Here is a 15,476-nt window from a genome sequence, read left to right as displayed (position 1 = left end):
GGAAGGAAGGAAGGAAGGAAGGAAGGAAGGAAGGAAGGAAGGAAGGAGAAAGAGAAAAGGAGAGAGAAAGGAAGGAAAATAAAGGAGAAGAAAGGAAGAAAGGAAAGAAGGAAGGAGGAAGGAAAGAAGGAGAGAGAAAGAGAAAAAAGGAGAGAGAAAGGAAGAGAAAGAAGGAAGAAAGGGAAGAAGGAAGGAAGGAAGGAAAAAAAGAAAGAAGGAAGGAATGAAAGAAGAAAGGGAGGGAGGGAGGGAGGAAGGAAGGAAGGAAGGAAGGAAGGAAGGAAGGAAGGAAAAAAAGAAAAAGAAGGAAGGAAGGAAGGAAAGAAAGAAGAAAGGGAGGAAGGAAGGTCATTGTAGCTTTTTCTTTTTTAGTGTACAGAAGAAAACAGAAAAAAGTAGAGAAGCAGACATGGAAAAGCAAGATGATGTTAAATGTTATATTTTTTTAAAATGCAAAGCTGTACTTAATAGATTCCTGGCTTTACATATACATGCATACAGATATTCTAATGTTTAATGATGTTTGTAAAGCATTTTAAAACATCAATATCACAGCCACAGTTACGGACTTTAGAGCCCAGGAGTCCAAGAGTGTAACAAGCAGGGAAGCTCTATCCCTGGGATCCAGCTTTACTTGCTGTTATACCTACCTGGGCTACCCACCATTAGTTAAATGGAGTTAATGGTATACCTGAAAAGATTGCTTTTCACTTAAGTCTCCTGCTTTCTAGTCCATTTTTTAAAGTTAATGGGCACACTGTAGGTGATCAGATAGTGAATAAGCAATAATCAGCATTTTTATATAGATGAAGGAGGAGTGGCTTTTGGAATATTATTAATGGTATCATTAAATACTATAATCTGAAATCTTTTTTTTATATTTTTATATTTTGCTTTTTGGAGGGGGGAAGATAGGACAATTGGGGTTAAGTGACTTGCCCAAGGTCACATGACTAGTTTTGTGTTAAGTGTCTGAGGCCACATTTGAATTCAGGTCCTCCTGACTCCAGGGCTGGTGCTCTATTCACTGCGCCACCTAGCCATCCCTATAATCTGAAATCTTAAAAAAAAAAAAAAAAACCTTTTCTTCTACCAATAGTGTTGAAGTGGCACTGCAACAAAATGAAATCATGAATGTATTCATCGATGACTGGAAGGTCCTCGCTGAGGAAGAAGCCACTTTTGGTGACAAGACAGATTCCTACCTTAAGGAATATCAGTCCTTTACAGACCTTCACAATATAAAGGAAAAAACCATTACTTGCATTTGTTGGCATCCCACCATTTACGGTAATAAGTGATATGATGGAAACTCTCCTTTGTTTAGCCACTGAAATGTATAAATTTAATTGCTTTAAAAATCTAAATGTTAAATAGTTTATTCCAAAAGTTAAGAAACAATACTTAATGAACTTGGACAACCTACAGAATCAAGAAGGAATAAAGAATTCGGAAACCTTTCTTCGATGACGAAGAAACGATGATGTACATATTTTGTCACTGCTATATAAAATGCCTTCTTATCTGACCTGAGGGTTCATATGAATCCACAAAGGGCCATACACTACAAGTTCATAGAGTATAGAATATAGCCTTCTCCTCTACTCCACATCATCTCCTACATAGTCACCTCCACTGGAGATCTGTTTCTATGAATGAAAAGTTCACCCAAGACTACTTAGCATCTATTGAATTTGGGGCCCTGAAGAGAGGAGGGTCAATGATGTTTACAATCAAGTATCATTCCTAACCTATAGCAACAACCTCTGTGCCTTTCAAAGAAGAGTCCAAGTCTTAAACTGCAAATACCAAAGCTGGTCTATGTTCAATTAGAACTTGTTTATCTCCCAAGCATTATAGAGAAACTGTCCTAATGGCTACAGACTTCACCCTGAGTATAGTTATAAACTTTTGAGTGATAAAATGTCGCCCCCTGAGATATAAATCTTTAACCAATATAAATAAATGTGTGGCTCACTGATAATTCAAGAGTTCTCCCAAAGAAGAAATAAGGGATGACAAACTTGAAATTTAATAGAATTAACAACCACTTGTGGGAACCCTATAACTACTTCAAAAGTACGAAACAGGAGAAAAAAAAGTATGCTATTATAAATGCTGTTTTAAAGTAACCTGCTTCAAGACTTTGCATCACAAATCTTTGGATGCTGTCTTTGTATTTAAGACTGTAAAATATATTGATTTCAGCATTTATGGTAGGGTTTGTGGGAAGGCCTTGGTCACACCTGTCCCTTGCCAGTTCATGATCACCTTTGGGTCCCATAACAATTGTTCAGCCAAACAGTTTGTGAACACAAATGGGGAAAAAGCCTCAAAGGCAGTTCTGTGTTAGGAAAAGTGACTTGGCTACTACAGACAGGCCAGGGAAATGTTGATGGGACTCATTCACTTGAAAATGTCAGTGCTGCCACAGCTTCCCAGAGATCATATCTGCCTCTTAACAAAAAAAGAAATTCTCTTCCAAAGATATTACTGCAAGAGTCATGCAAGATGGACAGACTCAGGACCCTCAAGGCAGTTAACCCCTTTTTCCTTGGGGTGAGGGTGGGGGTAGAGAAGCAGCCCTCATTTTGGAACATAAAACTATCTGCCAGCAATCTTGAATTCCAGAAGGGAGTAGTACTTTCAGTTAACCCCAAAATGTCTGACATCAAATCATTTAAGCCAGGGGTGGGGAGCATAACCTCCTCATTTCTACTGATCATGTCTGTGTTAGAAAGCCCTCCGGGGTTCCTACATCATATTTTCATTCAAATCGCTATCAAAACATGAGTAGAGAAAACTATTCATAGAAAAATAAATACAAGAAAAAAAATAAAGAGTGAATACCACTCTTGCAATAAAGCTACTAACTACAACTTTTAATTTCTTTTTCTTGTTCTCTTTTTCCCTTCCCAAATCAGGGCTAATAGCAGTGTCTATAGCAGAACGACTCAGTTATGAAGAAAGAGTTCACTATTCTGGCAGATTACTTTTGCAACCATCTCTGATTCTTTTTTGGAGTTTCTCTGATCCGATACATCCTCAGGTATTTGAAATAATTATGAAGAGAGTCTAAAGTATTCACATTCTGTTGTTACACAGAAATATGATCATTTTCCATATCAAAGCACTTCATAATTGTTCTAGTCAAGCATACACTAAGATCTCATTAAAAATCTCATTTCCACTAATTGCAAATTTGTGATCATTCAGACTTAGACCAAATTTATTTTGCCCTACCTATGAAGGAAACAAATGAATACATCAGCAAGATTATGAAAATGTTTAACTGTTTAAGAATTTTAGCATAACAATTATATGCAAAATGATGCTAATTTCATGTGAGTTTTTACCTTTTCATTCAAGAAAGCCCAACAAGTCTCTCTATTTGGAAATAGTAAGTACATTTAGTTATGGAATGTAATTAAACTTAGAATTTATTTAAAATCTGCTATATTTTAGATTTTTTACTTAATGCAGACTAGCTTTCTCTTCCATTCATAACGATCAGAGAAGTTTTGCTATAATTACTTTATGGTAACCCGAGATCAAAATTAACAGAGCCCTTAGTTGCTGCTGAATGCCTTGGTTGACCAGAAGATGGCAGCAGCAAATAGGTTTAAAAAAAAAATATGAACCCCAGTTCTTGGTGAGAGGAGTGAAGGTCAGGCAGGCGACCACTCCAGGGAGGGGCATCTAAGAATTCCCACCTCAGGCTATTTCAAGACAAGGTTTCAGCCAGGGTAAACCACTCATGTTCTAGACTTATCAACTTCACCCTACACAGTAAGACGGCAAGGCTGATGTCCTAAGAGCCATGTCATGGAAGTGATACAGTCATGGTGGTTCTTAGGGACCCTGGCTCTCTGCCTTCCGTGTGACTACTTCTGTGCAGCATCCCTTAGCTTGAAAAGATGGAGAGAGAGAGACAAAGGCAGAGACACAGAGAGAGACAGACAGACAGACAGAGACAGAGACACAGAGAGAGAAATAGACAGAGATAGGGAGAGAAGCAAAGACACAGAGAGAGAAAGAGATAAAAATAGTCACCATTTTTATTTTTCTGGTCTGTCTCTGACCCAGTTTCAGTACCTTGGGAAACTTGCCAATGATTCAATTATGAAGTGCCTATCTGAAATTTACCACCAAGGTCTTCCTTCCCCTTTTGGGTGGCAATCCCATTGCAGAATTGTTGACCTCTAAATTCCTAGTTCTTAAACTTTTTTCTTCTACAAACCTCCTTTCTCCCATACCACATTATCTACCCCTTTACCAAAGTAAAACCAACCCCCCCCCAAAAAATCCTGTATTTCCATGCTTTTGGAAAGATGAGAAAAGGAAACATTTTCCATTGTTTTAAAGAGTGACTAAGAGAGGGCAGATAATTTCTTAAGGTGATCATACTAATTATCTCTTCTCTTGCTGTTTTTCTAATCAAAACTATGAGATCATTTCATATTAAAGTTTAATTGTAAAAGACTGGGGCAGAAATTGTGGAAGATCACCAGAAAAAAATGATTAGCAGCCTAACTCATCTTAATTTCAGTTTGAGCCTTGGCATAGATAGGAGAGTTCCCCTCTCTGATCCTAAAGCACCTTCTGTGGTCTGTTGATTCCCAGGTGAGCCAAACATTGGTCAGGCAAGCATTTTTTTCAGTTCCTTTTGTGCCAGGCACTGAGCTAAGCCCTGGGGATACAAAAAAAAAAAAACAACCCAGCTTCTGTCCTCAAGGTGTGCACACTCTAACAGAGGAGACAACATAAAACAACTATGTACAAACAAGATATATGCAAGATAAATTGGTGACAAAAGAAATAACAGAATTAAGGTACTAACATTAAAGTGGATTGGGAAAGGTTCTGGGAGAAGATGGGACTTTAGCTGGGACTTAAATGAATGGGCCCTGGAAAGGGGGAAGCCTGGAGGCAAAGACAAGGAGGCAGACAGCCAATGAACATGTCTGGATCATCAGGGACATAGTGGGAGGGGGGCAGGGAGTAAAGTGTAAATAAGACTGGAAAGGTAGAAGGGACCAGCTTGTGAAGGGCTCTGAATGCCAAACACAGGATTTTCTATTTGATTCTGGAGGTAACAGGGAGCCACTGGTGTTTCTCGGATGGGGAGGGGGTTTGTGACATAGTCGTATGTGCTCCTAAGGAAGGTTCATTTGACAGAGGAGCGGAGGATAGATGAGCAGGTAGACCAACCATCGGACTTTTGAAGTCATTGAAGAAAGAGGTGATGAGGGTCCACACTGGAGTGACAGCAACATCAGAAAAGAGAAGGGGGGGTCATATATGAGAGATGTCCTGAATGTCAAATTGCCAGGCTCTGGTCTCTTTTAAGGCATGATGTCCTAACATTTCTTCTGTGACAGACTCCTCTGGCAGTCTGGTGAAACCTATGGACCCTTTCTCAGAATGGTGTTTTTAAATGCATTAAGATAAAATGCACAGAATTATAAAAGAAACCAATTATAATAAAGTACAGTTACCAAATATTTTACAAACAAGTTCGCAAACCCAGGTTAAATATTCCGATTTTATGGGCTCTCCCTTTTAGGTCACCCTAGAGTCCCGGGAGCACTTGAGGACCTGGAGGGTTACATGTGGCCTCGAGGCCGCAGGTTCCCCACTCCTGCCTAGACCTTTGTCCAATAGCCACTGTCTTTATCTTTTATCTTTGTCCAATAGCCAATAGTCTTTCTCCCTTTTCTAACCTGTCATCTCTTACCGTGTTTCCCCGATAATAAGACACTGTCTTATTAATTTTTTTGGCCAGAAAAACACCAGAGGGCTTATTTTCAGGGGAGGGCTTATTTAATGAACATTGATAGCAATTTTAATAAACAGGTAAATGTGAACAAAAAAATGTACCTTTATTCAATAAGTAAATCACTGGGGAAGAACAGGATGACGCGCTCACTGCTGCAGCTCTGATTGGATGCAGCTCAGAGCGCGGAATGCGTTTCACGGGGGGGGGAACAGTGCATACAGAGGGTACCGTAATGTAGCGTGTAGCGCAGGGGATCACCTTCACTACAGTAGCAATCTCAACAGGGCTTATTTTCAGGGGAGGGCTTATTTTAGAGGAAGCTTACACAGTAAGGGGAGGGCTTATTTTCGGGATAGGTCTTATTATCGGGGAAACACGGTACCTACTCTCCTTTTCCTTCTTGGTGCTCAGACCATCCTGACATTTTGAGGTTCAGAATTGCTTCTGCCCATCAAGCATCTCCTCTTTTTGTACCTTGTCCCCATCCTCCAATAAGAAAGAGCAGCAGTAAAAGCGGCTCTCATTCCAAAGGCCCAGAGTTGGAGAAGGAACTCTTCTACTTGTATGAAGAAAGCAATTAGTGCTTCTTCTCTAGCTGGTTCTTTAAAGAGTTGGCCTATAGGCCATTTGCCCCCTAGCTGTCTGTAGCCAGAAGGGCACAGAACAATAGCATTTTCTCACTGTCTTCTGTGTCCCTGGGATGGGTTCTGTTTTAGCTGATGCTGCAATGCCCTGAAGACATCTTCTGCTTCCGGTTCTGTCCCAGTAACCCAGATATAATTGCTGGGGGCTGTATAAATGGACAGGTACGTACCAACTTTTTCTCCCCCAACTCAACATTAAATTTAGACAACATTTCCTATCAAGTTTTAATAAGAATCTGTTGAACATTTTTTCTGATAAAACAAAAGCAATTTTACTGAGAATTAATGTAGCCCTCATTACCATAACTGGGTAATCAGCGGTGGCCTGTTTTATTAATTATTGAAACACACTTTAGCATAGAATCCTAAGAAAGGGCAAACAGAGTGTTTACATTTTTCCTCAATCCCTTTCATGTAAAATTTAAATCACATTCTATAATTCATAAAGTTTTTTACCTGCTGAAATAAAATTAATTCTAACAATGTAAACATTGATTGACCACATCAAGCATTTATTAAGCACCTACTATGTTCTAGGAACTATGTTAAGCCAAGGGATACAAAGATAAAAGTTTGAAAGGATGACAGGGTTGGATCTGAGCTTTAGGAAACTCACTTTGGTAGTTTTTTAGAGGATGAATTAGGGCCTGAGCTGGGGTGGTGACTACATGAAAGGAGAGGAGAAATATGCCAGAAAAGGTTATGGATGTAGAAATGAGATTTGGCAACTGATTGGATATGTAGGGTGAATAAGGGTGAAGTTAAGAAAGACATCAAAATTGTGAACCTGGGTGAGTGGAAGGAAGGTTAAATCTTAAACAGTTCAGAAGAGGGATAGGTTTGGGGATGGGAGAAGGGAAAAGAATGAGTTCTGTTTTATTGAGTTAGAGATATCTGTAGGTCATCTGATTGAAAATGTCCAGTGTGCCACTGAGAAACAGAAGTAGATCTCAGGAGAGAGACTGGAGTGAGAATATACAGATTTGGGAGTCATCTGGATTGAGATGATAATGGAGCCTTTAAGAGCTGATGAGGTCACCAAGTGAGAGAGTATAGAGAGAAAAGAGAAGAGGGCCTAGGACAGTGCCTTGAAGTATGCCCACAATTATTGGGCAAGATATGGATGATGACCCAACCAAGGAGAATGAGAAGGAATGGTGAATGGTCAGGGATGAAGGAGCAAAACCAGAAGACAGTGATGTCATGAAAACTTAGGAAGAAGAGAGTATCCAGGAGAAGGTGGTTAACAGTGTCACCTGCTGCACAGAGATAAAAAATGATGAAGCCCGACCAAAAAAAAAATACAAAAACCATTAGGTTTGGTTATTAAGACATTGTTAGTAACTCTGGAGAGATCATTTCAGCTGAGTAAAGTCAAAAGTCAGATTGCAAAGTGTTTCTAAGAGAGTAAGAGTTAAGGAAATGAAGTTAGATTGAAAAGGGGAGGAGAGAAATAAGATGGTTACACCATCTCTGTCTTCCAAAAGCACTGTATTGCAAATTCTGAAGTTTATTTTAGGTCATCAGAAATCACATCATGATACATGTGGTGAGTATAGTATGTTCTATATCTCTCAAAATTGGGGAACATCCTAGTCATTATAACTCTCAATTAACTATGCTCTGATGTTCCAGGGGATCTGGATCACATTATTGTGGATCTTCCCTTTAATGATACATTAAAGATAATGATAGACTAATTAGTCCATCAAAACCTGCCCATCATAGGCAACTCTTGTTCCTATCCCCCATAAGTCTGCTCATAGCAGGTTGATCCAATGTGCTGGGACCTTTCTCCAACTCTGACATCAGGAAGATGCAAATGGAATACATAGTCTATCTCTCACTTATCCCTAGCTCTTACCAAATGACCAGCCCATTTTCCTTTTCAATTTGAAGCTTCTTTAATGACATCCATCACATTATTTCTCCTGAGTAATGCCTTGTTTATAGTGTGTTTCAGCCTGCGTATACCCACCAGATTCTTCTTTATTGCTCCTCTTCAACTAATTTACATCATCAGAGACTGGTGTGTTCTGTGACTTGTAGCCATTCAGCACCTCTTGAAGAATAATGGTATTTAAAAACATGGGCCTCTGTTTCCAGGAGAAGTTTCAAGTCCTTAGAAGATCTTGGCAGTTTCCCAAAGGTTATATAGAACACTGTTTGTTGGCTTCCTCTTCCATTCTCTGCCCAGAAAAAAACTCCCTTAAATTCCCCTTTCCCAGGAGGGTGTCTTTCTGCACGTGTATATACAAGCTTCTTTAAAAAAGACTAATCAAAGAAATAATCTTATATTGACCAGAACATTTTCCCTCCAATGATTTTTTATAAATGGCTTTTACTATTCATAATGCTGATGATAAATAAGACACATTTCTCTTAAATCAAAAGCAATGCCTCCCATTACACAGAACATTTCCAAAGACTGAAAAACCCACTGGAAAGATCATTGAGAACCACAAGTTTGCCTTCCTGTCCTGTTCATAAGAAAACATCTAAGTAGAACAATGCTTCAAACACAGTAGTCACTAGGTAAATATCTGAAGAAGAGATGAAATTAGGAATCTGAAAGTGATGTTGGGTTTTTATATTAATAATAAAACTGCATCAAAACAATAATTAAAACTTATGTGTGTGCATTTATCACTTGATATCAAACTTTAAAAAACAGATTTATTGGTTCATACTCAAGACACAATGTTGGCATCTTTTGTTTGGAGGTCTTCCGTCCTTCCTCTTTCTTTCTCTCCTTCTTTCTCTCTCTCTTTCTTTCCTTCCTTCCTTCCTTCCTTCCTTCCTTCCTTCCTTCCTTCCTTCCCAAAATGGAATACTATAGGAATTTGTAGTAAGGAAACTTCCCCCAATGGAGATATGTGCCAGCCTTGCAGCTGATACCCTTGAAAAGTAGCTGAAGAGCAATGAGAGGCCCAGGGTCACAAGTCAGGAAGGACTTGAGCACAGCTCTTCTCTGGCCCTCGATCCTTTGAGGTTCCTATATTCTACATCAGATGAGAACTCCAGTGCTAGCAGGCAGTATCAGACTACACATAATATTTTTCTCCTCTTTTAAGTCTGTCCATTTTACTGAAAAGCTACTCTAATGTCATCATTGCATGAAGCAGACTCTAGGTTCTTTTATTTTTTTATTTTTTCATTCATTTTGAACTTAAAGACAAAAAGCCAAAAAAAATTACCCATGTGTGCAGCACAATACAAAAAGAAGATTCAATATGAAACCATGAATCTCCATTTCACACTGTTTACTTTTTTTTTTGCAAAACTATGTAATAAAGGGGCGGCTAGGTGGCGCAGTGAATAGAGCACTGGCCCTGGAATGAGGAAGAACTTAGTTCAAATCCAGACTCAGGCACAACTAGCCATGTGACCCTGGGCAAGTCACTTAACACCAATTGCCATGCCTTACCCCTCCAAAAGACAAAAATAAATAAATATATATATATTTTTTAAAAACTATATAATAAATACTATACGTTGTTTTCAAAGCTGCCCTGCTTTTCTGTGCTTTCTTCTAAGTTTTCTTCTGTTCTCTGCTGTGTACTTTTTTTTCTCTGTCCCTCCCCAGACCTCACTAGAGAAGGCCACCATTTGACACAGACAGGTGTGTGTGTGTATGTGTAAAAGCATGCTATGTTATACGTTCTTCTGTTTATCAGTCCTTTCTCTGGAGACAGCATCTTCCTTCATAGGACCTTTGTAGTACTTGTAATATTCAAAATGACTCTGTCATTCGTAGTTGTTCTTAGAACAGTATCACTGTTCCTTTATACAACATTCTCTTGGTTCTGCTCATTTCACTTTTCATTATTTCATTCAAGTCTTTCCATTTTTTTCTAAAATCAGTCAGCTCATCATTTCTTATAGCACAACAGCATTCCATCATAATCACATACCACAACTTGTATAGCCATTCCCCAGCTGATGGGCATCCATGCAATTTCCAGTTCTTTTCTATCACAAAAAGATCTGCTATAAATATTTCAGAACATATAAATTCTTGGGGCGGCCAGGTGGCTCAGCGAGTAAGAGCACCGGCTCCAGTGTCGGGATGACCTAGATCAAATCCGGGCTCAGATACTCAGCACCACACCCAGAAATAACTGGCCGTGTAACCTTGAGCAAGTTACTTAACCCCAATTGCTTTAAAAAAAAAAGAAGAACATATAAATTCTTTTCCTTTTTCCCTAATCACCTTGGGCAACAGACCTAATAGTGGTATTGTTAGGTGAAAAGGTATACACAGCCTTATAACTCTGGGCATAATTCTAGATTGCTTTCCAAAATGGTCGGATGAGTTTACAATTCTACCAACAGTGTATTAGTGTCCCAATTTTTCCACATTCCCCTCCAACATTTGTCACTTTCCCTTTCTGTCATTTAAGCCAATCTGATAGGTATAAGATGATATGTCAAAGTTGTTTTAAGTTGCATTTCTCTAGTCAATGATGATTTAGAGCATTTTTTCATATCTTCATTAAAAACTTCCTGTTCATATCCTTTGCAAATTTATCAATTGGGAAATGACTCTAATTCTTATAAATTTGACAAAGTTGTCTATATATTTGAGATATGAGACCTTTATCTGAAAAACTGTCTATAAAAATGTTTTTCCAATTCTCTGCTTTCCTTCTAATCCTGGCTACATTGGTTTTATTTGTACAAAAACCTTTTGATTCAATGGAATCAAAATTATTCATTTTATACCTAATGTTCTCTATCTCTTGTTTATTCATAAACTGTTTTCCAGTCCATAAATCTGATAGGTAATATGTTCCATATTCTTCTAAATTTCTTATGTTATTTCTTTTTATATTTTATATATCCATTTTGACCTTATCTTGGTAAATGGTATAAGTTATTGATCTCTGCCCAATTTCTGCCAGACTGCTTTCTAGCTTTCCCAACAATTTTTTGCCAAATAATGAATTCTTGTCCCAAAAACATGGGGTTCTTAAACAGGCCCAGTGATGTGCCCTTTGCCTCTTGACCCAGAATCTTTCTAGCTAAGCTCCATGTGGTTTGGCTCCACCAGGTTGGCTGTCTAGTGGTGGATTTCCTGAAAGCCGTTGACCAAGTCACTAAGGAGTTACAGTCTATATTGGTGAGGAGAGTATGCACTGTGACAAAAATCACTTAGCTTCGTGAAGTTTGAAGTACTGTCATTTAACATGGTTTACTTCCTAAGATTCATTTTTTCCCCCCTTAGGTAGTCTTATGGGACATAAGTGCACATGCTGAGCGTATCGCCACAGTCAAAGGCTCTGGTGGTGCTGGTAAGAAAGCCATACTTAAGGTCAGTTATTTTCCAGCCTTACTTGTTTCATCATGGGATTTTATTTTCATTTTCTCCCCCATTCAATAATTTTCAAGAAATGTGTTGCAAAGAGTTATCAGGGTTAACAAGATCCCAATAAATGGAAATGCTGGTAGACAGAGCTGATCCCAAATATTCTCCTGTGGGTCTTTCACTATGAATCTGTATCTGTCATGGCCAGGGTTCTCCCGTCTTGCATGTGGGGATCCCAAAAAGCTGCTCAAGGCACTCTGCACTTGTGGCTACTCACAACTATACCTTGCAAGCTCCTGCCAATGTTTACTTTTATTAGTTAGCCAGATGAAATAATTAGTTGAAAGCAATAGCGTTTAATGAAATGGGTAGTAAGAAAAGTAGTGACAAAATATTCCCCCCATAAATACCATCTCCCAAATATATGCATAATCCATGAGAGGAAGAAAACTCCTAGAGATCACACATGGGAGCACACATGTATAGCCAGATTTGAGCTCTAACTCACTTGAAAATTTTGTAGGATTTAAATACTAAGGATGCAATCCCATCACCTTTTTGGAAATGGATAAGGGCTACTGAGATGGGACAAGAACCAAAGGGTTCATTTCAAGTGAAGAACCATTAGTTCACAGATTTAAAAACATTGGTGGTTTTTGTGGACATGACAACCTTCAGAGGTGAGATCTTGGAAGAAACTAAAGGGAAAGGAAGGATGAAGACTGGGCCTGTGATTTAATCGGTACAGGGACTTCCAAAAGATGAGAGTCCCCCACCTAGTGCAGGTCACACCTTCTCTGCAATTATGAATTACTCTAGTTACCTCCAGCACTGGGAGGTTAAGTGATTTGTCCAGGGTCACACAGCAAGCATATGTCAAGTCCAGAGACTTGAACCCAAGCCTTCCTGGCTTCAACACCCACTTTCCATCCAACATGCCATGTTGTCTCTCTAAAATGGAAAAGGGAAAACCCATGGAAAGATCAGGGGCATAATAGCAGACATACTGGTGTAGATGTTTTTATTTTTGCTATAATTTTCAAACTAAGCAATTTTTATCTGTTTAAAATAGTATTTCACATTAGTTCATTTATTAATTCTCTGAAATTATGGTCTGGGATTTTATTTTTAAATTTTTAAATATCTTCCACTAGCCCATATTTTTACTGGAACCAGAGAATGCTAAGGAAACACTATATGTGAGACATTGTGCTGTATCATCGATAGAACATGGACATAAGAAAATAATCACTGATTTACACTGGTTGGCTGACAATTTCGAGGTGAGTTAAAATGGTTTGGGTTTTATTTTTAGTTTGGGGGGGTTTGGCTTGTCTTAAATTTTTTCTCATGGAAATGGGTTGGCTTTATAATAGTCCATTTTAAATCACAAATTATCTTCATTCTAATTGGAGTTTTTAAATCACAAAAGAATCATGCCTTTTATACCTTTAAAAAATTTACTGTGCTATTGCATAATGACAACACTTCATGCCATTTTAATAAGCATTTATTGGCAAGCAAGGCTGTAAACCTTCTGTTTGGGGAGGGGATTCTTGTTTGGGGATGAGTCAGATGACTTGGGAAGCCCCTTCCAAATCTGAGATTCTGTGAAATCAGGACCGTAACGACATCATGAATATCCCTAAGTTCACCGACTCCAGTTCAAATATCCTATCTACTTAATAAGATTGTGCTTCCTGGACTTAAAAAAAAATAATGTTTTTTTACTATGGCAGTGTATGAGTTGTTAACTTTGTCAGCTTCAGAAACTTCTAGCATGCAGATTCCTTGTATCAATAGAGATTGCAACCAACTTTTGACTTAACAAGAAGGTCTCTGGAGCTCCCCAATACACTCAGCAGTTAAGTGACTCACCCAAGCTTATGCAACTAATAAAAGAAAGTGGTGGGATTTGAACCCAGGTCTTTCTACCACAGTACTCTCCCCCCAGGGACAGGGACTGAGCCTGTGATTTCACTATTATAAGGAATTCCCAAGTGAGGAAACTCCCTCTACCAGTGCAGGTTGCCACCTTCTTTGCAACTTACAATCTTAGAGAGTTACTACTGAAAGGTTAAGTGAATTCATTGTCTAGGGTTACACACCACTGAACTTCAAAGGCATCACCTGAACCCAGCTCTTCCTTGCTTTAAAGCCAGCTCTTTGCTATCTATAATATTAAGCCTTTTTTACTATAGAAGAATTATCTAACACATAATTTAAAAGGGGGAATATTGAAACCAAAGATTGGAGATGGGTAAATGTTTGATTCCATAATTATTAAACATCTGTTTAATAAGCAATAATTAGTAACAATTAATCAATAAACATTTATTAAGCACCTACTATGTGCCAAACACTGCTAAACACTAGGGATACAAAAAGAGGCAAAAGCCAGCCCCTGCCCCCAAGGAGCTTACAATCTAACGAAAAGTTCTTAAGGGAAAATGAAGAGGAAGAAAATTTCCAGTTGAGTGGAGTCGTCAGGAAAAGGTACATGAAGCCAGGTTGGGACTGCAACAGACAAAATGTGGAGGTGGGCTGGGGGCAGGGAAGGGAATCCATTCTGAGAATGAAAGACATGTGAGAAAAGGAATGGGGATATGGAGTAGTCCAGTTTGGCCAGAAAATACAGAGTACTTCAAGTCAGATCAAGTCAATAAGCTTTTTATTAAGCTCCTACTGTGTGCCTCTAGGCTAAACACTGAGCATACAAAGAAGGACAAAAAATATTCCCTACACTCAAGGAGCTCACAGCCTAACAGGGAGGGAAGAAAACCTGCCAACGGCTCTGGACATACAAGATCTATACAGAATAACTTTGGGATAACTAGCATTAAGGACGAATCAGGAAAAGCTTCTGAGAGAAGGTGGGATTTTAGCTGGGACTTGCAGGAAACCAGGGGAAGTCGGGGAGGAGGGAGAGCAGTCCAGACCTGGGAGACAGCCAGAGAAAATGCACACAGTCACCCAGACAAGAGCATCTGTGTCACTCCAAAGTTCATTCACATTCGGCCACCCTACCTGCTTCCACAGGTTGTATTAATCGAGTCAATAAGCATTTATAGCAGGCCAGGTCCTGGGGAAACAAAGATGAAAGAATGGCCCCTGCCCTCCAAAAGCTTACACATATAAGAAATACCAAGATTGTTGCAGGGGAAATGCACATTTTGTGTAGGTCTGATTCTAAACAACCTCTAAGCTTCTTTCTAATTGGAAGATTCTATCGTTTGAAAATTCAACAAAAGTTTATTTTTAAAAATCATATCTAAACTGAAGGAGCAGGACTGTTAAAAGGAGCAAAAATTCCTCCCTGGGTATAAATGACATCATTTGGAAAGAACCCTGCATTATCTGTATGCAGTAAAGACAAGTGATGATTAATTTATACAGTGAATTAAAGGGATACTTGGAACCTAAGGGAATTGACTGACATCATGTGTAACACAGTGGAGCTTTTACAAATGAATATTGGCTTCCAAAGGGATGATCACAAATTTATCCCCCCGACATCTCACCAGGGTGAGTCTTCCTACTCCCAAGCCCAGTGTTCTGCACACTAAAGCACCCATCTGCCCTAAAGCACCGTATCAATATCAGCTATTACTATTGCTGCTGTGGTTGTTGTTTATTGTTATCACTGGGGGGCTTCAGACAAAGGCTGGAGAGCCGCTATAATCAGGTACGTTTCAGGTAAGGGTTGGTCTGGATAGCCTCTGAAGTTCCTTCCATTTCGGAGGTA

At 39.0% G+C, this 15,476-nt stretch overlaps 1 protein-coding gene across 1 annotated transcript in view; it reads left to right on the top strand.

The window, feature by feature from the left end:
* DNAI3 (dynein axonemal intermediate chain 3) overlaps positions 1 to 15,476 on the top strand; it is a 77,081-nt gene that overhangs the window by 24,074 nt on the left and 37,531 nt on the right. Inside the window, exons 7-11 of the mRNA XM_069094521.1 lie at positions 1,100 to 1,290; positions 2,925 to 3,049; positions 6,496 to 6,585; positions 11,651 to 11,737; positions 12,886 to 13,014. Coding sequence (XP_068950622.1) covers positions 1,100 to 1,290; positions 2,925 to 3,049; positions 6,496 to 6,585; positions 11,651 to 11,737; positions 12,886 to 13,014 — 622 coding nt within the window. The remainder of the gene's footprint in view (positions 1 to 1,099; positions 1,291 to 2,924; positions 3,050 to 6,495; positions 6,586 to 11,650; positions 11,738 to 12,885; positions 13,015 to 15,476) is intronic.

This window comes from Petaurus breviceps, unplaced genomic scaffold (genome assembly GCF_028583685.1).
Source record: "Petaurus breviceps papuanus isolate PSGF00001 unplaced genomic scaffold, PetGlider_PUasm1.0 220, whole genome shotgun sequence".
NCBI lineage: Eukaryota > Metazoa > Chordata > Mammalia > Diprotodontia > Petauridae > Petaurus > Petaurus breviceps.
Note: the sequence above shows the minus strand (reverse complement) of the source record. Positions and strands in the feature narration are given on the sequence as shown.